The 24663-nt window shown below is 38.0% G+C and overlaps 2 protein-coding genes across 2 annotated transcripts in view; both read left to right on the top strand.

Annotated features, from left to right (window-relative positions):
* The window catches only part of sfi1 (SFI1 centrin binding protein), a 19521-nt gene extending 3637 nt beyond the window's left edge, over positions 1-15884 (top strand). The window contains exons 4-30 of the mRNA XM_042506762.1: positions 2730-2847; positions 2938-3040; positions 3140-3296; positions 4045-4206; positions 4698-4771; positions 4852-4944; positions 5039-5136; positions 5946-6012; positions 6451-6581; positions 6686-6767; positions 6859-7037; positions 7115-7190; positions 8268-8363; positions 8450-8526; positions 8620-8722; positions 8825-8921; positions 10009-10169; positions 10262-10336; positions 10653-10727; positions 10823-10999; positions 11765-11970; positions 12052-12123; positions 12512-12773; positions 12888-12960; positions 13054-13165; positions 13254-13353; positions 14964-15884. Of these exons, the coding sequence (XP_042362696.1) occupies positions 2730-2847; positions 2938-3040; positions 3140-3296; positions 4045-4206; positions 4698-4771; positions 4852-4944; positions 5039-5136; positions 5946-6012; positions 6451-6581; positions 6686-6767; positions 6859-7037; positions 7115-7190; positions 8268-8363; positions 8450-8526; positions 8620-8722; positions 8825-8921; positions 10009-10169; positions 10262-10336; positions 10653-10727; positions 10823-10999; positions 11765-11970; positions 12052-12123; positions 12512-12773; positions 12888-12960; positions 13054-13165; positions 13254-13353; positions 14964-15137 (3200 nt within the window). The 3' untranslated portion in view covers positions 15138-15884. The remainder of the gene's footprint in view (positions 1-2729; positions 2848-2937; positions 3041-3139; positions 3297-4044; positions 4207-4697; positions 4772-4851; positions 4945-5038; positions 5137-5945; positions 6013-6450; positions 6582-6685; positions 6768-6858; positions 7038-7114; positions 7191-8267; positions 8364-8449; positions 8527-8619; positions 8723-8824; positions 8922-10008; positions 10170-10261; positions 10337-10652; positions 10728-10822; positions 11000-11764; positions 11971-12051; positions 12124-12511; positions 12774-12887; positions 12961-13053; positions 13166-13253; positions 13354-14963) is intronic.
* zgc:172271 (Saxiphilin-like) lies at positions 15622-24663 on the top strand. The gene is made up of 17 exons (XM_042507986.1): positions 15622-15708; positions 16047-16210; positions 17083-17182; positions 17448-17624; positions 17752-17914; positions 18041-18105; positions 18831-18982; positions 19118-19304; positions 19405-19553; positions 19655-19745; positions 20548-20595; positions 20690-20872; positions 21229-21376; positions 22351-22433; positions 22534-22718; positions 23689-23875; positions 23968-24663. Exons 1-17 carry the CDS (start codon positions 15663-15665, stop codon positions 24009-24011), a joined length of 2172 nt encoding a protein of 723 aa, XP_042363920.1. The 5' UTR covers positions 15622-15662; the 3' UTR covers positions 24012-24663.

The raw sequence follows: 24663 nt of genomic DNA, 5'->3' as shown, positions 1-24663 counted from the left end.
AATTGTATTAATGCATTTTTTAAAATGTTCCTCAAATGTAAAGCTTATTTTTTTGTGCTGGACAACAATTTGTGCCCTGTGAAAACGAGATGTTTTCACAGGGCAACCTTAGTAGTTTTTCTTAAACCCTGAGATGTTATAATCCAGTCATTATAATTACTCTGAAACTCTATCTAAATTTGATTAAATTGTATTAATGCATTTTTTAAAATGTTCCTCAAATGTAAAGCTTATTTTTTTGTGCTGGACAACAATTTGTGCCCTGTGAAAACGAGATGTTTTCACAGGGCAACCTTAGTAGTTTTTCTTAAACCCTGAGATGTTATAATCCAGTCATTATAATTACTCTGAAACTCTATCTAAATTTGATTAAATTGTATTAATGCATTTTTTAAAATGTTCCTCAAATGTAAAGCTTATTTTTTTGTGCTGGACAACAATTTGTGCCCTGTGAAAACGAGATGTTTTCACAGGGCAACCTTAGTAGTTTTTCTTAAACCCTGAGATGTTATAATCCAGTCATTATAATTACTCTGAAACTCTATCTAAATTTGATTAAATTGTATTAATGCATTTTTTAAAATGTTCCTCAAATGTAAAGCTTATTTTTTTGTGCTGGACAACAATTTGTGCCCTGTGAAAACGAGATGTTTTCACAGGGCAACCTTAGTAGTTTTTCTTAAACCCTGAGATGTTATAATCCAGTCATTATAATTACTCTGAAACTCTATCTAAATTTGATTAAATTGTATTAATGCATTTTTTAAAATGTTCCTCAAATGTAAAGCTTATTTTTTTGTGCTGGACAACAATTTGTGCCCTGTGAAAACGAGATGTTTTCACAGGGCAACCTTAGTAGTTTTTCTTAAACCCTGAGATGTTATAATCCAGTCATTATAATTACTCTGAAACTCTATCTAAATTTGATTAAATTGTATTAATGCATTTTTTAAAATGTTCCTCAAATGTAAAGCTTATTTTTTTGTGCTGGACAACAATTTGTGCCCTGTGAAAACGAGATGTTTTCACAGGGCAACCTTAGTAGTTTTTCTTAAACCCTGAGATGTTATAATCCAGTCATTATAATTACTCTGAAACTCTATCTAAATTTGATTAAATTGTATTAATGCATTTTTTAAAATGTTCCTCAAATGTAAAGCTTATTTTTTTGTGCTGGACAACAATTTGTGCCCTGTGAAAACGAGATGTTTTCACAGGGCAACCTTAGTAGTTTTTCTTAAACCCTGAGATGTTATAATCCAGTCATTATAATTACTCTGAAACTCTATCTAAATTTGATTAAATTGTATTAATGCATTTTTTAAAATGTTCCTCAAATGTAAAGCTTATTTTTTTGTGCTGGACAACAATTTGTGCCCTGTGAAAACGAGATGTTTTCACAGGGCAACCTTAGTAGTTTTTCTTAAACCCTGAGATGTTATAATCCAGTCATTATAATTACTCTGAAACTCTATCTAAATTTGATTAAATTGTATTAATGCATTTTTTAAAATGTTCCTCAAATGTAAAGCTTATTTTTTTGTGCTGGACAACAATTTGTGCCCTGTGAAAACGAGATGTTTTCACAGGGCAACCTTAGTAGTTTTTCTTAAACCCTGAGATGTTATAATCCAGTCATTATAATTACTCTGAAACTCTATCTAAATTTGATTAAATTGTATTAATGCATTTTTTAAAATGTTCCTCAAATGTAAAGCTTATTTTTTTGTGCTGGACAACAATTTGTGCCCTGTGAAAACGAGATGTTTTCACAGGGCAACCTTAGTAGTTTTTCTTAAACCCTGAGATGTTATAATCCAGTCATTATAATTACTCTGAAACTCTATCTAAATTTGATTAAATTGTATTAATGCATTTTTTAAAATGTTCCTCAAATGTAAAGCTTATTTTTTTGTGCTGGACAACAATTTGTGCCCTGTGAAAACGAGATGTTTTCACAGGGCAACCTTAGTAGTTTTTCTTAAACCCTGAGATGTTATAATCCAGTCATTATAATTACTCTGAAACTCTATCTAAATTTGATTAAATTGTATTAATGCATTTTTTAAAATGTTCCTCAAATGTAAAGCTTATTTTTTTGTGCTGGACAACAATTTGTGCCCTGTGAAAACGAGATGTTTTCACAGGGCAACCTTAGTAGTTTTTCTTAAACCCTGAGATGTTATAATCCAGTCATTATAATTACTCTGAAACTCTATCTAAATTTGATTAAATTGTATTAATGCATTTTTTAAAATGTTCCTCAAATGTAAAGCTTATTTTTTTGTGCTGGACAACAATTTGTGCCCTGTGAAAACGAGATGTTTTCACAGGGCAACCTTAGTAGTTTTTCTTAAACCCTGAGATGTTATAATCCAGTCATTATAATTACTCTGAAACTCTATCTAAATTTGATTAAATTGTATTAATGCATTTTTTAAAATGTTCCTCAAATGTAAAGCTTATTTTTTTGTGCTGGACAACAATTTGTGCCCTGTGAAAATGAGATGTTTTCATAGGGCAACCTTAGAAAAAAGCAAAAATAGGAAAAACATTGGTGAATCTCAAAAATCAACAAATAACAACAAATCATGGATACTGGCAAAAATAGGGGAAATTTGTTTGTATATAGTTTCTTGCAGGATGAGAATATATCCAACCCTAAAGCCTTATGTTTTGTTAGATATGCCAAGCAGCTGTTTTGTCATTATTATTATTTACTTTACCAGCTGATCAACAACGGATGCGTCTGGTGTGGGAACGATGGGAAGATTTCACAGAAATGAGGCGAATGAAGAACCGAATGCTCGAATCGGCCCTTGAGCAGAACAAACTGGCAACCCTGCAGTAAGATCATTGTATTTACAAATCAGACCTACACTTTTAACATCAGTGGACTATCGGTTTTAACACTGTTTTTTTTTTTCACCTGTGCAGCTCAGCGTGGAGTTTGTGGCAAGCTCGGCTGCAGCAGCGTGAAGACCTTCACACTTTAGAGGATGAAGCCCTGAGACAGAGGGCGCGAGCTTTGCAGCGCAGGGTAAAGACAAAATCCAACACACCAGTGAGGCATATACTGTTAACATGATGTGTAATGCTTAATATCCCACCTCTGTGTTTTGTGTTATTTTTTTCAAAGGCTTGGCTTCAGTGGAAAGAAATGCACACAGCTGCTTGTTGCCAGAAAGAGAAAGAATCCAGAGCTGCACTTCACTTCATCCTCACACTGAAAAGAAAAACATTACATAGTTGGAAAACATATGTGTCCTGTTTCCAAACCAAGAAAAAGTCACAAGGTCATTAAAAATTATTGCAATTGGTAACTTTTTTTTTCTTTTTTGTTTTTACGGTCAGTGTTTGTTATATTTGCTGAATCTGGAGTGCTTCTGATAGCATTTACTCGACTCTGCTGTGGCTAAACAAAAACAGCCAATCAGAGGCAATGTCTCAGCTGTCAATCATGGCTCATGAACTACGATCAAATTGTTGATCTAGGCAGCGCTGATTGAATATTGATGAAGATTCTGTTTGTGTTGTCACTTTTGGACCGTGACCTACCAATTGGGAACCACTGTTTTAGTGCACTGTTTAGCTGTAAAATGTGAAAATTTGTGAGGGGCCACTATGTTGGAAACAGTCGAGTCAAAACCAAGCACCGCCCACTGGCCGGTGCAAATATTCTCATTTTACAGCTTAACAAGACACTAAAACGGTGGTTCCCAACTGGTGGGTCACGGTCCAAAAGCGGGTTATGGGTTTGTAAAAAAAAAACAAAAAAAAAAAAACACCTCATTTTGAGGTGCAGTGAATTTCCAGCACAGATTTTTTTGTTTTGAAGTGCTGTTTCTGTTTGTTCTTGCAATAATTTATTCTTGAATTGAAGTTGAATATATGGTCATTTATTTAATGTGTGGACATTGAACATTATAAGGAAAAATCTGGACTCAGTGTTCCTGAAAACCTTTTAGGTAACTTTCACTCTTTTAAGCTTGATAACTACCATTTAACTAACATTTTTTTGTAAAAAACCTTTTCTGATTCTAGCTGTGGCTCAACGTGCCTGCGATGTGCGCCTTGTGATGATGTGTTGGAGAAAATGGAGCAATACGTTGCATCATAAACGGAGCGCTGAAGACCGTTTGGAAGCTGCAGAGCACTTGGCCGTACAGAGCACGCTGCGCAGGGCGCTGGAGCGCTGGAAGGCTTGTATCCTAAATCCAAAAATAAAAAAACAAACCTTCTGTTTTCAGCCAACTACAGCGTCATGTTTAGTCAATCAAAGCAGCTGTTCCCAACTGGCGGGTCGCAGGTTCATCTTGAAGGGACTGTCAAGTTTGTGAAAAACTTAGCTGTCTGTTTTGTTTTTTTTTTTATTTTAATTTTTAGGACCATCAGACATGTGAAAATCCAACAATTATTTCTGTTTTTAAAGTTTCTGGCTGTGATTAATGGTGTCATTTTAGATTTTTTGGAAGGCATGTTTTCTTTAAAAATCGCTCTTTCTGAAGAAGAAAAATCACCAAAAGTTTCTGAAAATTACCCAGAATTTGAAAAGATAATAAATAATTTAAAATTATTTTTTTTTAATTGAATTTTTTTTTTTTGCCCCTGGTTTTAGCGAATTGCGCTTTATTTGGACTAAAGGATTGTGAGGGTTTAAAATAGCAGTACGGCTGTTTGATTCTTGAGCCTGCCAGTAGATATGATGCTGTGCAAAGAAGAGGCTGAAAGAAACAGGACTGCAATTCAACATCATCATCATCATCTGCTGGTGAGATTAAGAGTAAATGAAGCACATGAGCAGAGAGTGTGATCATGTAATGTATTGATCACCATGTGTTCCTGTTGCAGCGTGCTGGACTGCAGGGACTTTCTCTCAACGTCCTCAGGAACAAAACCCAGCGACTGAACAACAACATGGCTGTCCAACATCATCATCAAACTGTAAGTGCTGAGCGCTCGATCATCCTAATACGACAGTGTCAGTGACATGCATTATGTAACGTTTCTAAAGGTTGAAAGCTTGTGTTTTTCGTAGATGACATGCAAGTATTGGAAGCTGTGGCAGGACCGTCTGGAGGAAGCTGAAGACAAGAGTTTTCAACCCCTAACAGAAATGGCACTGACTCACCACAGGTGCTTTTATTTGCATTTATATTATTTACTTTATGATGTCAAATCTAAGCTACAAACATGTTGCATATTTCATATAAAACTGTTCCTGTTTGCATTTGGATTAGGTTTCGGCAGTATCTGTTTTTTCATACCTTCATAGCTTCCTGGAATTTCACCAGGGTGTACAGTATATGACGGTATGAGTGTGCAGCGCTGCCAGCACGTTGTTTTTCTTTTCGGCGCCCATATTACCAGGTCAGAGCAGCCACACTAACGGTTGAGCAGCACTGCTCAGCTAAAGCACATCCAGAGAAACTGAGTCTGGCCGTTTTTTTTGCTTTTTTTTTTGCATGACACGTCAGCACAAATAGACAGTGGAAATGGTCTTTTACTTATTTTTATCTTAATCTGTCACAGACATGAAGAACTACAAATGTATTAGTTATACTTAACCTCTCTTGTTTCTGTTGCAAAATCAAAGTCCTCTGACAGCGTTTCTGTCGACAGAAATTGATGCAAGGCATTTTACTGTGAAACATTTGCAGAACCATTTATAGTTGCTGCACGGTTTCATAAATGAGTGGGGAATTTGCTACTTTTTGTTGAAAATACAGTTGTTATAACAGCTCTGCAGCAGCGCTGCAAAAACAAACAATGCCAATGTGAACACACACTGCTCCCACATACTGCGTAGCCAGAGCGTAACCTCCAGGACACGTGATGCACTCTGCATGCAAAACATCCTCAGTACAGCCTCTCCAGTATGACGTTAATAGAAGGGTATTTGACGGCATTTAAAATCACACCGTCTGGACTTGTTTCCTTTACAGAGCATCCCTGTTGAGCAGCTGTTTTCACCACTGGGGAGAGAAACTGTCTGAACTCAGACGCATGCAGGTACGTTTTAAATTCACTACACTGAAAAAACATATGAAAAACTCAACAGCGATGTCTTTTTCCAGAAATCATGACCCAATTATTCAGGATAATCCACAGACCTTGTTGTGAGCAGTTTCATGTTGGAACTATTTTCTTTCTACCAAACTACACCCACCAACTAACCGGCAGAAGGAAGTGGCTCGTGCTCTTGACAGCGTGAGATGTCATGGCATCCTCATCAGCTGGTGTTGCTTGGTAAACCAGCAGTAGATGCAAATACAGTTAGCAGAAAAATAAAATAGTTTCTGCATCAAACTGCTTACAACAAGGTCGTTGATTATCTTATATTTTATATATTAAATGAAAATGTTGACAAACAGTAGGCGAGAATATGAGTGATTCCTGTGTGACCTGAACTCCTACATTTAGAGTAAATGCAAACTGTTTTTTCTGCAGGAATTGGAGCGTCGTGCAGACATTTGGTTTGCTGAGCGTGTGTTGCCTCGGTGTTTCGACTCGTGGGTTGAGTTTACACTGCAGAAAAGACGCCATAAACAGATGAGACACAAGGCAGAAGCCTTTAATCGGTGAGTGACCAACCCACTGATCTGTACATGTTATTAATATCCCAAACAAAGCAGAGTTGACCTTTCTGTTGTCTCCATATGATTTGTTTGATCACTGTTATCAGGCAGCGTCAGTACGCTTCAGTGTTTTACACCTGGTGGGGACGTTCAGAGGAACACAAGGAGCAGATGCTTTCTGAGCGGATGGTATGTTAGTTATGAACGGAAACACAAACTGCTGCATATTGTTGATTAACAGATGTGTATCAGACACTGACGGTTAACTTGCTGTCATCAGGCGATTCTACATGCAGAGCGCTGCCACGTGCAGCGAGCCTGGACTCGCTGGAGGCAACGGACGGAAGAACGGATGGATCAAGAGGAGAAACAGAAAGCTTCAGACCGACTGTACATGCACAGACTTCTGCACAAGACGATGACACAGTGGAAGGACACCAGCACCGAGATACGAGACAGGTGAAGCGCTGAAGAGGTGTTTCAGCAGAGGGGTGAAAAAGCTCTGGTTTTTTTTAACACTTTTGTTTGCATGTCAGGAGAGACCGAGAGCAGCAGGCTTGTCATCAGGCTGACCTGCGCTGCATGAGGTGGGCTGTGAATAAATGGAAAAAGGTAACTGCAGTGTTTGTTCTGTCTAGTTTGTAGGACGTCTGTTCACATAATATATAAGAAACCTTTTTTAGCGATCACGCAGATTACTGTTTAAATCGATGGTTCACAACTGGTCCAGCCACTGGGTCCATATTTCTCCTTCGTCATTAGTTTAGGGGCTGCAGATAAAAGAAATTACCACATATTTAATTTTATTTGACAAAATGTCAATAACACGTGGGCTTAAAACACAATGAATGGCTTAGCCCAGACCTTTGTAGTAAAAGAAAATCGCCATTTTTTTAAAATTTAAAACAGGCATGTACTCTTCTGGCTTTTTGCTCTTTTTTTTTTATTTTTGGCTATTGCTAATGTTTACTTTTTTAATGTCAGATGTTCCATTTGAGAATTACTGTCACTTCTACTTCCATAATAAAAGGACAAAATTATTACTTGAAGCAAATAGGAATAAGTCTGACAGGTTTCTGTTCTTTTGGCTCAAGGTTTAAAGAAAGACAGGGACTGGTCTGTTTTTGTGGAAACTTGTAGAAGGAAACTTGGAAACTGTCTTTTTAGTTTGTTGAATATTACAAGATCTACTTATGCATTTCATCAAAAAGCTCTTTGGATGAGAGCAACAAAACTCCTGCATGTAAATTTACCAAATGCTTCACATTAACGTCACACAGATCATGATAGCAGAACCAGCAGCACTTAGTACCACATCCAATCAAATGACAAAAGAACTAGCTGTTTACAAGTTTGTTTTTTTTTAACTGAAGTGAATCATCTAACTTTTTAATTTGACCAAAAGTCAAGTTTTATGTTACAATAAACATTTAGGCAAAATTATTGTCAGTTGTATTTTTCTTTAATCATAGTTAATTAAAATTGGTCTTAAATTTCATTGGGAGTAGCATTAAAAAGTCTAAAACAGATTAAATCTTACTTGCCTTAAACATTAGGAACCCTGAAGAAAATAAAAGAATCAGTGCATGTGTGCATGTGTGTGTACGTGTGTACGTGTGTGTGTGTGGTTGTGTGTTTGTGTGTGTGTGAGTGTGTGTGAGTGTTAATGGCTCTTGTGTGTTTGGTCAGTTTGTACAGATCCAGAGAGTGAAGAAATGCCATCAGAATCAGATGCAGCGTTACTATGAAGTCAAACTTCTCAAACGCACGTTTGTGGCCTGGAAGGTACATCTGCTTTTGTAACAGCATGATTTTTGACAGTTGGAATAAAAAAGGCAAATCTGACACACTGTCGTCTGCTGCATTCACAGAAACACCACCTGCACATGTGTCAGATCTACGGTCATGCAGAGCAACGTTACAGGCAACAAAAACAGAACTCTCTCAGGTTTTGAACACTGACTCTTATATCTGTATCCTCTTGTACTTTCCGCTCCCATTTTCTTCATCCGAGTGATTCATATCGGCTGTTTCTCTTCAGGTCGGTTCTGTGTGTTTGGAGGGAGAACACAGTGCTGCTGACGGAGGTCAGGCTCAGAGAACAGCAAGCACAGAATCACTTTCAGCATTTCCTTCAACTCAAGGTCATAAAGCAGCCCAGCGGCTTCATATGCAAAACTTTTACAGTTATAAACCTGAGGGAGCCTTTGTTTGCTTATTGCTGTCTTTGCACTAAATCTGTCAAGGTGTTACATGCTTGGAGAGAAGCAACAACACGTGCAGTGTCAAAGCGCCACCAGCAGGAGGAAGCAATCGACAAGGTTCAGAGGTCCGTAAATCAAGGTACGCACACACATTTCAGTTTTTATTTTCTGTTAGCGCATCATGTTTTTATGTAAATGTAACTTCTCCTCTCTTACACCTGCAGCTCGCCCATGAGTGTTTTGCTTCTAGCCAACTCTCACACATGATACAATACAAGCTGTGATGAGGGAAACCCAAAGGATACAGACCACATAAATAGTTCTTGACAAATTAAGTATAAAAAAGTTTTTAAAAAATTCATAACAACAAAAAAATCTTTATTTTCTTTTGAAAAAAAAAACAGATTTTTCATACAATATGTTGGGAAGCCAAATCTTTTGGGCCTCGTGCCACTGAGCAACTTTAATAGGAATGAACTGGGCCCCACCTCCAAGGCTGCATCCAATTCTCTTTATACATCCATGGGTAAAGGTCACAGAGAGATGAAGCCCCTCCCCCTCTTGTGTCAAGTCAACTTTATTGCATATAAATGTATCTATATATATAACACATTTTATATAGTGTAAGCTCAATGTGCTTTACACACAACAAATATGCATAAGACAAAATAAAATAGGGGATGAATGCATATTTACATACATAAACATTTGTAAAAAATGTGTATGGTGGTTTATGGTGAGTGACAAATAACTTGTTCCTGTTTGAATTGTGCCACAAATTACACATATCATTTTTTGGTCATTTTAAAAGATTATTTTGAGAGTCAACAAAGTCGCAGTTTGTCATAGGATTGTTGTAGTACCTTTTAGTTTTGTGAGAAATCACTCAGTGAACTACACGTCTTGTTTGCACGATATTTGTCACCAGCACCAGCTGGCTGGCTAGACTTCGCCTCTCTGTGTGATGCCATCAACAGACGATGAGATCAAACACACTGTTACCTTGAATAAAATACAGATTTCTCCGGGTACGAACATTGTTGGAAACATTTGGGATAATTTAATCGCACAACTCAACAAAATATACTACATAGGTCTCATTGTTTTTAGATCTTTAAATGCTGAAATATACAGTACCTTTAAGTTACTGTTGTGTCAGAATACTGTTACATTTAGACATATGTACCTGAATTGTTATTTTTTAGCTTTATGTTTTCTGTGTTCAGTGCGGCTGCTGCGGTCTTTCAGACGATGGAGGGAACGAACCAGAGAGGCTCGGAGAGAGAGGATACTTTTGGAAAAAGCCAGGCGGCACCATAACTCCAAACTCCTCTCTAAAGCTCTGAAAGGCTGGAATAAGCATCACAGCCAGTGTCAGAAAAATAAGGTTGTAGCTTCATTATACCCTAACTGCTACACAACACAACCACATTGTTGAATTCTTGACATAAAATTTAAAAAAATGTGATTATTTCACAGGTAATGAAACGACAGGGAATCCTTCTGCTCAGATTAAAGATGTACCAGACGTTCTTTGAACAGTGGAAAATTAAGGTTCGTTCATATTGTTTTCACATGCCGAGGGCTTTAGCTTCTTAAATCATGCTGATTTTCTACATAAAGATCATTGAACTTGTCATGAAGCGCTCTTCTCAGACAGTAACAACAGCACAGTAATTTCCTCAGTGGCTCTGAAGGAGCTTTATTAGATGTTTTCTTCTAGCATGACCCATACTGGAGACTAAAAGTCAGTCAGATAACGGGGCTGGACAGTCAGGCTGACACATGTGGTTTGATTCAGTGCAGTTAAACTGGCTTTGATTTTGATTTTTGATTTTTTTTTACTTTGGTTTTCCTTCCATCCGAACAGCTGCAGCACAGACGGAGAGAGGCTAAGCAGACGGAGCGAGCACTCTGGCACTGGTCTCTCACTCTTCAGGCCAAGGTAACGCACCTGCCTGCACATACTCTTCTCTCTCTGTAAAATGTACCGCTGGATCGTAAGTGCTCACATGATCTCATTTTGTGAACCTGCCGCAGGTGTTGTTTGGATGGAGGCTGTGGGTCACAGAGCAGCGCAGAAAACGAGAGCAGGCGGCCAGAGCTGCACAGATCTATAGAGACCAGCTGCTGAGGGAGGGCGTGACGTGCATCCTCTCGTATGCTGCTCACATGAACGATCTAACAACGACCATAACACAACACAGCCAAGAGCAGGTGGGAGTCAGGGGTGGGAATCTCCAGAAGCCTCACCTATTTGATTTGATTCAGAGTGCTGTGGTTCATTAGCAAATGAATCGATGCATCGTCATCAATTTTTTTGACTTCTATACATGATTTATTTTTCTCACTGTGTGACAACTTGCTAGTTTTAAAACAATGGTTCCCAACTGGTCCAGTCACAGGGTCCTGATTTCTCCTTATTCATTGGTTAAAATACTACACATGGAGGAAATGACCACAAATTCAATTTTATTTTACAAAATGTAAACACGTGGGCTTAAAACACAATGTAATAGAACATATTGCAAGAATTAAAGGCAGTTAGTCAAAATCAGGTGCGCTTCTAGCATTGGGAGACATTGGAGGCTTTGGCCAGACTTTTGTAGAAAAAAAAAATCACCAATATTTTTTTAAGACAAAAATGCATGTTTTCTTTTTTTAAAAAGCCTTGTTTTCTGTCTTTTAAAATTTAGGGGGATTTTTTTTTGTCTTTAAAGTGTGAACATATTTTAGTGCTGTCATCAGGATTCATACACCTTTTTAAAGGGTTCACTATAGAAAAGTCACCAAAGAAAGCGCTGCTGTGAGTTGCAGTGTTGGAGATATCAGCCGTAGAGATGTCTGCCTTTTCTCCAATATAATGGAACGAGATGGCAATCTAGATTCATAAATAGTACTTTATGCTTAATAAAGTTTTATTTTTTTAATTGTCGATTTACATTTCAGTATTTTTTCATTAAGTCTGTCTGTGTCTTTCAGAGGTCACGACGTCTCCAGAGAGTGGTGAGGCGCTGTGCTATGCGGTGGAAGCAGCGAGCGCTGTGTAAACCGCGAAGAGAGCAAGAGATCAAAGAGCAACAACCGAAAAAGAGCGTGACCTTCTGTTTGACGACACCTGGATCGAAGAGCGTTTCCCCGTCTGACCCAGAGGAGCAGGGAGCTGAAGGGGGAGTGCTAAGCAATCTGTGAGTCTGAGCTCCTCACAGACTGTGAGTCTGCATTCAGCACCAGGACTCAGTCTTAAACAGCTTTTCATTTTTTTGCAGAGTGCTCAGCCGTGCACCTCGACGTCAGCCACGACGCTGCGTGGAACTGTTCGAGTCTCCACTGAACCTAAAGTACTTTTTTTCTTACATAATCAACATACATTGTTTTTTTAGAAATACTACACGTGTATTTCAGATTAGAAATTAGTTTAAAGGGTAACTATATCCTCATGTTTCTGTGTTTAAGTGTTCAATTGGAAGAAAAAATTTGAAAAATTGCAGCCAGCATTGGTGAAACTGGCTTCAGTGTAAACATTAGGGCATTTGTGCATCATCAGTTTGCATCCATTGAAAGGGCTTGTTTTTGACACTGATCACCATTGTTAAACACACCAGACTCCATTTAAATAATCAGCAATTTTAGACTGTAGAGAGTCAGCATATTTTCACATCTATCTGGCTGGATTAAGGTTTTATTTTCAACCAAAGCAGAAATGTTGATTTTTCTTCCCTTTTCTAGCACCCAGCAGCAGACTGCCGTCACTGAGCCAGTTGCGTATCCCTCGCAGCTCATTCGTCCCTCACAGGAGGGCCACCGCACACCGCCATCCTGCCTCCATCCTCCCAAACTCCCTGTTGCGTCCGCAGATCGGAGCATCATCACATCTAACATTTCACCCTCTGAACCTCACATGTTCACTGAGGACGCTCCTCAGGAAACCCAAAACTATGACATTCTTTTACCTCCGTCTGCTTTCATGACCCCTGCGACTGAGGATACGGTAAAAATCACAAGTTTGACTTTGACAGATATTAGTAATATATTCAAGGCTAAATTACATAACTTGACTTGATTTATAACATCTGCTGATTTTGTTTTTTACAAAATGGGGAAGATTAACAGCTCAGGTTTTGGTAAAGATGCTCCGCATGTGCCTCCCTTTCAGCAACTCTCATCAGCTTCTTCAGGTGTGATTTTAAATTCGCTATAAAATAACATTAATTTTTCAGTTTGGGACAAATTCAAAGACTTAAACCACTTTTTTGTTGTGCTTCTTAAAGACGCACGTGTGAGAGAAGATGTAACGATGGATCCAGCTTCAGCTCTGACAGAAGAGCTGCTCAGTATTCAGCTGGACATGATGACATACCAAGAGGACAGGAAGCAGCTCAGGTAAGAGACTCGTGATTTTCCATTCTTCTCACGTTGTTGAACACGTTGTCTGTGTAGGAGTAACGCCTGATTGTGTGTGTCGACTCAGAGCATGGCAAAAACTGAAAGAGGTTCTTCAAAGTTGGCTGCAGACGAGTGGAAAGGACGAACAGTTGGAGAAAAATGCTGTTTTTCAAGAGTTAAAAGAGGTAAGAACATAATTCTGTCACTATTTGATATTAAACAGGAAATAATTGAGTTGCAAAAAATTGCCACTGCACAATGTTCAGCGCTTGCATGGTGCTTTAATCTGTAGTTTATACTTTGGTGATGATACTGTGTTGATAATTGATACACTTTTTGTTAAAGGTACAGTCCAGATTTAGTTGTTGGACTCAAAATTGTCATTGTGTCATTGCTGAGTTTAGAGAACATTAGTCATTAGTTTGCTCATCTTTTACTATTGCATTCTTTTCTAACCCATTAATACTGGGATGAGGGAATACATCCAGCATAGTTTTGCGACATTTTGTGTGACAACGTTGTATCAATACATGGATGCCAAGTGCTGATCTTTTTTTATTCTAAATACAATAAATAATGCAAATGCAAATTAAACTTTTGGGTAGCCTTCTAGAACAATACCTACCTACAAAAATCAACAAAAGTAAACAACTTATATTTATAATATTTTTTAACCAAATACCTCAGCAACAATATTGTAGGGTTTACGATTCACAGAATATTTTCACAATGAGATCTTTCATAAATAATTGTCAGTAATGATAATTTAGTGATCAAGTGGGTAAAGTACTGTCTGGAGTTCAGGAAATTACATGTCTGTACTGTAATGCATCCTTTAAAACCAGGAAAAGACAACGCTAATGATATTACAATATCTACATCTAAACTCATAACAAATATTGACAGACAACATTGATATTGATACAATATTGATATATTGCCCAGCCCCTACAATTAACTCTGACTGAAAAATAAAAAAAGTGAAAAAAAATGAATGTTGTTTCCATTAGGAGTTGACAGATTATTGGCTCGGCTGATTATTGGGGCTGATATTCGGCATTTTTCTGATCATCTGTGTCAGTGTTTTACTTTAATGATCCCTGGCAAAATTAATTAATTAAAAAGTGTGCCTATTACAGTCAACCAACACCAGGGACGGCAGTCTGCAGTGCATGCAAAGAAAGTATCAACATGGGAGGAACTTTTACTTTATAAAACCTCAGGGAGCTAATTTTATTCATGTATTCTTTATTTAAATTTTCACTGAACTTTATTAAGAAGGTTGCTTGAAGTTTGCTGTATATGATGTTGAAAGTTTCAGTTTTAATTAAATATTTGCTAAAGGCATTTAAACAAAGTTTTGTGTTGGAGTTTGTTGTATTCCAAATATTAAATTTAGACAGAAATATTTTCATTTATATTATAAATACAAATTGGTTCCAAATGTCAGTTTTTGGTCTCATTAAGTATTCGTAAAAGTATCGGTATCTGCCCTGAAAAACCAATATTGGTTGAGTCCTAGTATCCATACACTCTTTAAGTTTCTTTAATAATAGAAAGAGACTGGGCTCATGAGTGGGCCTTTGCAGATCATGAAGGAAGTTATTTTTTGGTGACTTCCCAAATGACCTACACGGATGGCTTCTATTTTGCATGCATTCTTTTGAGGTCTTGTTTGAGTAGTGACAGTAAATCATCAGCTATGGATAGTCAGCATCCAGAGGTCACAAGAGGAGAAACAAACTCTGAGTCTGTGTTACACTTGTGTCACAGTTGGTGTTTGTGTCATTGACAGTTGGAGGAGCGCATCGACAGACTGTCCGCCGAACTGGCAAAACGAAAACCAACGATGCTGCTCCATGCAGAGAGGATCCGACATTTACAGACGGCCCTCCAGGCTTCAGGAGTTTATTTTCTCCATCGAAAAATAAAAGAGACAGAAACGGATCGCTCAGTGTTTACAGCGTGACAGGAAATAGTGCCTCACACACTAAAGTGATTACACTTGCCGACTGTTTGGACTGTTGAGATCACATTTCTAAAAATATTCCAAAGACCGACTTGAGACTTGAATGAGCTTGGAATAAACTGGACATTCCTGCTGGAAACTGATATCCTAATGTCCAAATATTGCTATTTATTGCTGTTGAATATCATGTAAAGTGTCTTAAAATTGACTCAGCAATAAAGCCGAGATCCTCACAGCAGCTTTCACTGCTACATCTACACTTAAAGTCTGCGAGAGCGTTGGATAGGGGTCGTCCTTGTGACAGATGGTCCTAAATATTTTCCATATGTGTGCAAAAAGTCACTTTAGAGGAGCTGCCCTTGCGCAACAGGCTTTGTATTTATCCGTTAGTACCAGCGTCTGTGATACTTTAGGAAATCTATGCAGGAGTTTCAGGGATTTCTGACTGAAAGGACAGCTGTCTGTTGTGCTCTGCAGACAACATAAGACAGATTGATCCAAATCTTTGATCAGCTATAGGGCAGCATGCGAGGACTTTTACTCTTTTTCATCGTCATCTGCTGCAGCAGGGGTGAGTTATGTTGCTGAGCTACTTTATCTGCTTTCATTGTTAAGTTATTTTGTGCTCATAGTCTCATTCTGTTGTTGAATGTTCAAAGTCTTTTAATACTTTTGTAGACATTTAATTCTTGTTGCCCTCTTTCTGGAGCTTTTTTAAAGACATTATTAAAATGTATTTAAGCATTATGAATGTTGCAAACTCATTAATCATTTCACCAATATGCAAAGTTGGTTTTAGGTTATGCACAAACAAATCCATTAAATACCTGCATTACACTAAAATATGCATAACCAAACACTAACTGTACAAAATCCATATCCATCCTCCGTCTGTTCCCTGCATGTTAGCCAAGAAGATGCGCTGGTGCACGGTGTCAGATCCTGAACAGAGGAAGTGCGCAGAACTGGCTAAAGCTCTGGTGGCAGTGCTGCCGCCAGCTGCTGTGGCAGCTTTCGCCAGACTGTCATGCATACGAGCGTCCAGCACGACTGACTGCATCGATAGGATCAGGGTGAGCCACCCTCCACATTAGTGCCATGATTTTATCCATCCTGGTTGCATTCGAGCAAAGATGAATGGAAAGAAAAAACAAGTTCCTGTAGCAGATAAAAGCCAAATGAAGTTATGTATGTGTCTGTTTTTGTATGTGTATTAGAGGTTACATTGATACAACTATTTTTTGACAAATACACAAAGAAAACTGCCATTAAATGAGAAAAACAAGATGGACTTCTTACAATCTCAGATAAATTGAAAATAAAAACCTGAGTTGAAAAAGAGAATAAACTTGTTGTAAACAGACTGATGTTGAAATGTTTTGAATTAAATACTCATCTAAATCACTTTACAGGGTTCAGGTGATTGAACACAGACAAATTCTTTATATAAAGTGTAACAGATGACTTTTTCGGCAGGACAAATTAGGTCAGGGCACTAAAAAGCATTCTGTGACAATGAATAAGTACAAACTATTAAAGTCTTGTTTATAGCTTCACAGAGGCTTTAAAAAATCTAATGATGACATATTAGCTGATATTAATTTGTTAACACAAACCTTTTTGATCAGGATTCCTCATAATTGTTATTGAAGAGTTTTGATCATGATGCGTACCGGAACAGGACATTTTAAAGGGACAGTTTGCCCCCAAAATACAAATTTTTCCTCTTACCTATAGTGCTATTTATGAATCTAGATTACCATCTGGTTCCGTTATATTGGAGAAAAGGCAGACATCTCTACTGCTGATATCTCCAACACTCTGCAACTCACAGCAGTGCTTTCTTTGGTGACTTTTCTATAGTGAACCCTTAAAAAATATGTATATATCCTGATGACAGCACTAAAGTATGGTCTTCCAAGGTGTTTTTTGCTGTTTGTTTCAGGCAAACCGTGCCGATATAGTGACGTTAGATGCAGGAGAAGTTTATTCCGCTGTGAAGCAGTTTGGCCTCGTTGCCATCGCCAAGGAGATATACAGTGACGGTGGGTCTACTTCAGATTCCTGACACACTTTAGCAAGTCTCTACAGTACCTAAAGCATTCACAGGAAAAAGATAGCAGTTTTTCTACATTAGTGAGATCATTATCTTGAATTGATGAGAAATGCTTGCATAGAAAAAACTCTGCTCTTTTCTGAATTAATGAGACCATTATCTCTTAATTCAGGAAAAAAAAAAATTCTCAAGTGAGTGAGTAAGTAAACCTGTGTGTGTGTGTGTGTGTGTGTGTGTGTGTGTGTGTACTGCAGGAGGCTGTATTCTGTCTGTGGCTGTGGTGAGAAACAGCAGTCTGGACATTCGGTCCCTGCAGGGCCACAGGAGCTGTCACAGTGGGGTTCGATGGACAGCCGGATGGAGTCTCCCACTCGGCTTCCTCTTGTCCCGCAACTACCTGAGCTGGTCAAAGGAGCAGCCACTCAGTCAGGGTAACGAAATTACAATCAGCTCATAGTAGAAGCAACACAGTGTGAAAGTTTCTTTCTGTGTTCTATTTTGGCATCCCTGCTCCTCTGGTTTTATGGTCCCCTGACTTGTTTTTCTCCTCTCGAGCAGACGTCAGTACCTTTTTCAGTGCCAGCTGTGTTCCCGGAGCTGCTGCCATGGCGCCACCTCTGTGCGCTCTGTGCCAAGGCCAGAAGTCCTACATTCGCCAGAAGAATTACCACTGTGAAACGTCCCACAGTGAGCCCTACTACAACAGCCAAGGAGCCCTCAGGTCAGGCTCAACAAAGAATCAACAAAGCTCTCAACTTACAATGCACATTTGCTATATTTTAAACATGTAGACCGTCAAACGGTATGAGAGAGAATTTCTTCTTTTGCCTCTTTTGCTCTGTCACAGATGTCTCAGGAGTGGAGCAGGAGATGTTGCATTTGTGGACCACCTGGCTCTTGAAAATATTGAAGGTAAACTATTTTCTAATGGACTTCTATAGCATCTTAATGTTAATGTGTTCTGTTGAAATTAAAGGTCTTTTCTAAGGAAACTTTGTGGCTTCAGGGTTTAACATACTTACCATGTCATTTCAACATACCAGTTTAAGTTCAAATGATTTTTTTTTGCAAATCTTTGCCCATATATCTCTCTTTTTATTCCCTCCACCACAATCTGTCTATAAAATTAGGGGAAACTGCCACAAAAATACTATATGCACACAGCACATCCACTTATTTGTGTTTAAGAGGAAAGTAGATGCTCAAAAAAGATTGCAAATAAGTCATGTAGCTCATATTTAGTACATTATTTGTTACAATAACCCATAAACTACCAGTACAATACAAAGCTACAGTAAGAGACTATACAGTTGTAACACCTGAGCATCGTCTGCACCAAGAAAAGAGGTTGAAAAGTTAAAAGTTGTGGATTAATTATTTAAACATCCAGCATCTGTCACTCTTGCTGACAGCACTATAAAGTACAACTTCCAAGATCACTGTGTCTTGTGTGAATAAATTATTACAAAAACATTATACACTTTTATATAATTAAACGAGTGGTAAATAAGTAAGGGTGGTTTGCAGAAATGTTAAATACCAACACTTTCTGGCCTGACATGACAAGTGTTTATTAACTAACTATAACTGCTAATTGTCAGATCTGCTTTCTCTCTTTGTTCTGTTTGTTCCCTCAGACAGTGATGAGTTCAGGTTACTGTGCACTAATGGCACACAAGCTCCTCTCAGTGACTACAGAAACTGTAATTTGGGACGTGGTCCTGGAGGCGGCATGGTCACCAGATTTAACTTTCGAAAGATTGCTCGCAAATTTGTATCGACGGTGCAGGTATTTTTTTTTTTTACTTGTTTGTTCATTTTCTTTTCCCACTTTTGCCCATTGATGTCACACACTTTGCCTCCACACTACATGTCCGTTGTACTGGAATAAAATATGCTTAAAGGATTCTTTATTATTGTTTAGATGCTGTTTGGCGAACGAGGAAAAGAGAGGCAGCGCTTCCAACTCTTCAACTCATCGTCTTTTGGAGAAAGTGACCTTCTCTTCAAAGATGCGACAGATAAACTCGCCGTCCTGCAAGATGACATGGACGTCAGTCAGGTGCTGGGGCTCGATTATGTGGCTCTCCTCAAAGGGCTCGGACATGAAGGTGCTTATACCCACACTGTTCATTTTTTATATTTAAAATGTGACTTTGTGACCTCGTTGAGCCTGCGTGTGTGTGTGTGTGTGTGTGTGCGCGCACGCAGGAAGTTCACTGGAGGACAGTGTTGTGCGGTGGTGCTGTATCAGCCACGCAGAGCAGAAGAAATGTGAGCAGTGGGCTCTCAGTATAAAGTCCGACCCGCTGGTTTGTGTCCGAGCCGTCTCAATGAAAGATTGCATCGAGAAGATTAAGGTAATTCATTTAAGTGGTATAAATCACAAAAAAATGTTGGGATATTAAAGTTTTATCACAACTGAAAATCAGCTGCAGCCTCCTTTCTACTTTGCACACAGAGGGACGAGGTGGACACTGTCTCACTGGACGCAACTCACTCTTTCATCGCAGGAAAATGTGGTCTTGTCCCTGTCGTAACCGAATATTATGGTGAGACTGTTTACATTCTTAATCTATTATAAGATGTTTTGGCTTTTTTTTAACAAGTTTCATTGGTCTTTTATAGGTGATTGACAGCTCGGCCTTTCAAAGAAAGCCCAAAGGCAAAAGAATAAGTGACATGATATAAAAAATATAAAAATAATATATATGCAATTAATACATAAATAAATATTTAAAATACATAGATAAATCCACACAGAAATAAATTACCAAATAAATATGAAGAAAAAGACTTAGTCTTTCATATTTTCTTTATATTTCCACAAAATTTAATTTCCTTATTTATTCTTTTATTCTTAAATTATTCCTTTAAAAAAATCATTTATAATGCACTCTCATGACTTTTAAAGTTATTTATGTAGTATAAGTGTCAACATTTGCTGGTTTCAGCCGCTGAAATATAAAACTTCTTTCTGTTTTTGAGATTTGTATTGTTGGTTGGATTATAAAACATGCCATTTTAAGACCGTATGGGCTCTGGGAAAGTGTGATGTAAATTACTTTGTATTATTTCAATTTACTTCTGCTACTTTTTTTAATTGTCTTTCATTGGGATTTGTACAAATAATAGCCAATATGTATTATAAAATGAAGCAATTAAGGGTATTTCTTTCTGCAGCATTTAAAATAAAAAAAGTTATTTGATACTGCAATTAATTGTTATTTTTCTACGTGTTTTATGTCACACTTTACAAATAATGAATTATCGTTAAATCAGCTGCAGTTCTGGACTTTTCCGTTTTAAAAAATGACATTGATCTTTTTCTGCCGTGTTCTTTTGGACTCTCAGGAGGAAAATGTGTTCCTGCCGAAGGAGCTACACACTTAGAGACTGACGGTACGACAGCACAGTAAACACACAAGTAGCGGTACAATCTAATGTGATTGTCGTCTTTGCATCTTAAAAACCACCACCGTCTCTCTCCCCTCAGTGATGCCCTCAGTGGTGGGTGTTGCGGTGGGAAAACGCTCCAGCAGAAACATATACATCGGGAACCTCGGAGGCCGGCGCTCCTGTCACGGCCACATGTACAGCCCTGCAGGCTGGCTGCTGCCGTACAGACACACGTTAAGCCTGGAGCACAACAGCAGCTCCCCCTGTGATCCACACCAAGGTACTGTCTCCTGGCACTCCTGTGAAGTCCTGATTTCAACTTTACAACCACACTGGCAGACCTTTTAATGTAAAAATATATTTTTTAATCTCTTCTCTGTGTGCTGTGACCTTTTGACCTTTACCAGTGGTGGAATATAACTAAGTACATTTACTTAAGTATTTAAGTACAAATTTTACATTCATGCCACTTTCTACTGTAACTCCATTACATCTCAGAGCTTAAGTAAATGACCTGAATACTTCCTCCACCACTAACCTTTACACTTTACTGTCGTCATTTTAGAGGTGAAACATTATTGCAGCGCTGGCCTCTCTCACAGTGAAGCTGCAGTTTGACTCTTTTTGTTTTCTCAGTGTACAATGACGTGTTTTGGAAAGGCTGTCTTCCCGGCTCTCAGGGGAATCTGTGCAAAGTGTGTCTGGGAGGCACGGGAGAGGCTGCCACCAAACGCTGCGCTGACAACCACAATGAGCGTTACTATGGAAACATGGGGGCATTACGGTATGCAGGATGGCTAACGTGGACCAGAGCGCTTTGTTCATCTGTGATTACTTGTGTGGAGCATTCAAAAAGCACATTTTCTGATACGGATATTGGTTTTTCAGGACCGATATCAATTATTATTAGTGAATGAGACCGATCGCTGATTTTTAGAACTGATATGCATTTACAATAAAACTGGAAATCTTTCTTTCAATATTTAGAATTTGGTATAAAACAAACTACAACATAAAACTTTGTTTAAAAATGCCTTTAGCAAATGTTTAATTAAAACTGAAATGTTCAACATCATATACAGTAAGTTACCAGCAGCTTTTTTTATAAAGTCAACAGATAATTTAAATTAAAAATGAATAAATAAAAATAGCTCCTTGAAGTTTTACAAAGTAAAAGTTACTCCCATGCTGACACTTTCTTTGCACCTTTTATTTAATAATTTTATCGGCGATTATTAAAATTTGGAGCAACATTCACATGGACTTACACAGTGAGCTGATAAGATTTTAGTGGTCATAGGTCAATGGTCAAGGTTCATGTGACCTCATCCGTCTGTCTCATTCTTGTGATCACAATATCTCAAGAAAAAACCTTGAGGGAATTTCTTCAGCTTTTGCTCAAACGTTCGAGTGGACTCAAGGATGAACTGATTAAATTTTGGTGGTCGAAGGTAAAGGTCACTGTGACCTTGCATTTGTCTCATTCTTGTGAATGCACACAAACATCCACTTGGATTCAAAATAAAATAAAACGCTGATTCAAATAATCAGCAAAATGCCAAATATCAGCCCCAATAATCAGCCAGGCAGTTAATCTGTCGAACCCTAATCCAGACATCAAGATAGTTTCGGTTTTATTTCCCTGGTTGTTCATATTTGTGGCTTCTGTGTGGCTGGATGCTTTTAGGGCTAAGTGAGAAATCGTCTTTATGTAATTTGACTGAACCGACTCTTTAATGCTTCACTCATTATTTCTAGGTGTCTGGTTGGAGACCCCAGTGGTAAAAGCTACGGCGATGTGGCGTTCCTTGAGCAGCACAACCTACTTGCCAACATCCTCAGTGAGACATTCAAGATGAAGTTTTGACATAAACACACACACACACACATATGCTGTACATGTCTTATGTTACATTGTACTTTTGTCATGTTGTGTGTCAGGTTTGAGCTCCACCGGTTGGGCGGACGGCTGGAGTTCATCAGACTTTGAGCTGCTGTGCGCTGATGGTCGCCGGGCCGCCTTGTCAGAGTGGGAGAGCTGTAACCTCGGAGTCATCCCTCCGAACACCATCATGACACGGCCGGTGCTCACAGCACGAGTGTACGACTTCCTCATGAAGTCACAGGTCAGTTTATGTAAAAAGTGTTTAAATCACCTTGAACACACAGTGTGTATGTGGGACTCTGCTGTTGAAATCGTCAAGAATAGTGTATTTTACAAGTTCGCTCTGTGGCTCAGCAGCGCCCTCACCACTAAACGGTTCTGTATGTGACACTCAAAGCATTAATATAGCAAACCAGAATTTGCTGTGTAAATTTATAGAGAAATAGTTGCATCATAGAGCCCCTTTAAGTAAAAGTAGCAATACCAAAGCTGTGTATTCAAGTGAAATTAATGTAATTTAAATATCAAAAGTAAACATTTCATAATGCAGAATGACTCCTGTCAGTGTTTTATTGCTCTATTATAGTGTCATCTTTTCAGAATATTATTTTTGGTGTAATCATACGCAAGCCATTTGAACTAGTTATATATATCGTTGGGCAGGTTTTCCTCGACAATGTATAATTTTGCAAAAATCTTACGTTTTCTGCTTAAAATCTTCATCTAAAGTGACCAGTAACTGTCAGATAAAACTAGGAGAGTATATATATAAAGCAGCATTAAAAAGTTAAATTCAAGTGAAGTACAAGTACCTCTATCTTGTACTTCAGTACAGTACTTGAGTAAATGTACTCATCTACTTGACACCATTGACTATGGACCCTTTTCTTCAACAAGATGTTGCGTTTTTAACATTTTCTAAAAATAATAATTAAAGAAAATGTATGCATACTTACAAAATTATATACATTAAACGCAAATACTTAAATACTATATATATACAGAGACAGACAGAGAGATAGATACAAATAATGAACAAACAATATGATAACATTAACTCGCATTACATAGAGGCGAAAATGCTAGAAATTACTTTTTCTGATGAAATCTGAAAGGAAATTGTAACAAATGATCTTTGGGAAGGAAGGAAAGGAAATTGGGAGTGTTTAGGTACTTATTTATCTGTTATTTTTTTTATTTTTACCCTATAGGAAACATTGACGTCCAACCCAAACGCAGAGTTCAAGCTCTTTGAGTCTCAGCAATATGGAGAAAGTGATCTGCTGTTCAAAGATGCAACTCAGTGTTTTGTCCACACCAGCCACATGGACTACCGCTCCATCCTCGGAGAGGAGTTTTACAGTCACATAGAAACTGTCTTCAACTGCACACACTCTGGTACGATTACCTTAAATGTCAAACATGTAGTTAAACTACCCATCACACATGTTTATAATGCTAATGTTTACATGTGTTTTCTCTTACAACAGATATCTTGGAGTTTTGTAATCAGGACGTGTGCAGCATATTCTGATGGACACACAAGGAAACGTTACCTCTCTCTGTCCCACTCAGTGGTTCAAGCTTTCATAAACTTACTGGACTCAAGTCAAAACTCTTCTGCCTGACTAAAATGTGTTACATTTTCAAATGCACCAAATATATCACTGTATTTGTTAATATATCTCTAAATGAGTGTGAGACTGGGGACCATTAGATATATGGGGATGACATATTAAAGCAATACTTCATTAAACAGCCCTGGAATAAATGTGTCGACTCTGGAGGATTTACATTTTTACAGATATTTTATTAAAGAATCTCCACACTTGTTTCAAAAATGTTTGAGATAAAGGTTCGTTTGAATGAAGTTGTCTGAGCTCTTCACGGGAAGAAAACTTACTACAGCTGAATACAGAGAGGACTACTGCTTTATACTTGTGTGTAATGTTTTGTACAAATTATGTACCACAGTGTATGATTTGTACCAATATGTAATGAAATGTAATGCAGTTAAGTGGGTGAAAAGTTCTGTGGCCATCTTTTTCTATATTACCTGTATCTGTGTTTACTGTTTTAGCTAATAACTTTTATTGTATAAATAATTTAAATATATTGATTCATTGCAATTTATTATCAAGAATAAATGGATTATGGCTGTACAGTAAAATAAACAAATAAATAAA

This window comes from Plectropomus leopardus, chromosome 2 (assembly GCF_008729295.1).
Source record: "Plectropomus leopardus isolate mb chromosome 2, YSFRI_Pleo_2.0, whole genome shotgun sequence".
Lineage (NCBI taxonomy): Eukaryota > Metazoa > Chordata > Actinopteri > Perciformes > Serranidae > Plectropomus > Plectropomus leopardus.
This window is presented reverse-complemented; position numbering and strand designations above follow the sequence as displayed.

Coding starts and splice junctions, on each gene's coding strand:
- zgc:172271 (XM_042507986.1), top strand. CDS start 15,663: ATGCGAGGACTTTTACTCTTTTTCATCGTCATCTGCTGCAGCAGGG. Junction 15,709..16,046: donor CGTCATCTGCTGCAGCAGGG/GTGAGTTATGTT, acceptor CCTGCATGTTAG/CCAAGAAGATGCGCTGGTGC. Junction 17,183..17,447: donor CAAGGAGATATACAGTGACG/GTGGGTCTACTT, acceptor TGTGTACTGCAG/GAGGCTGTATTCTGTCTGTG.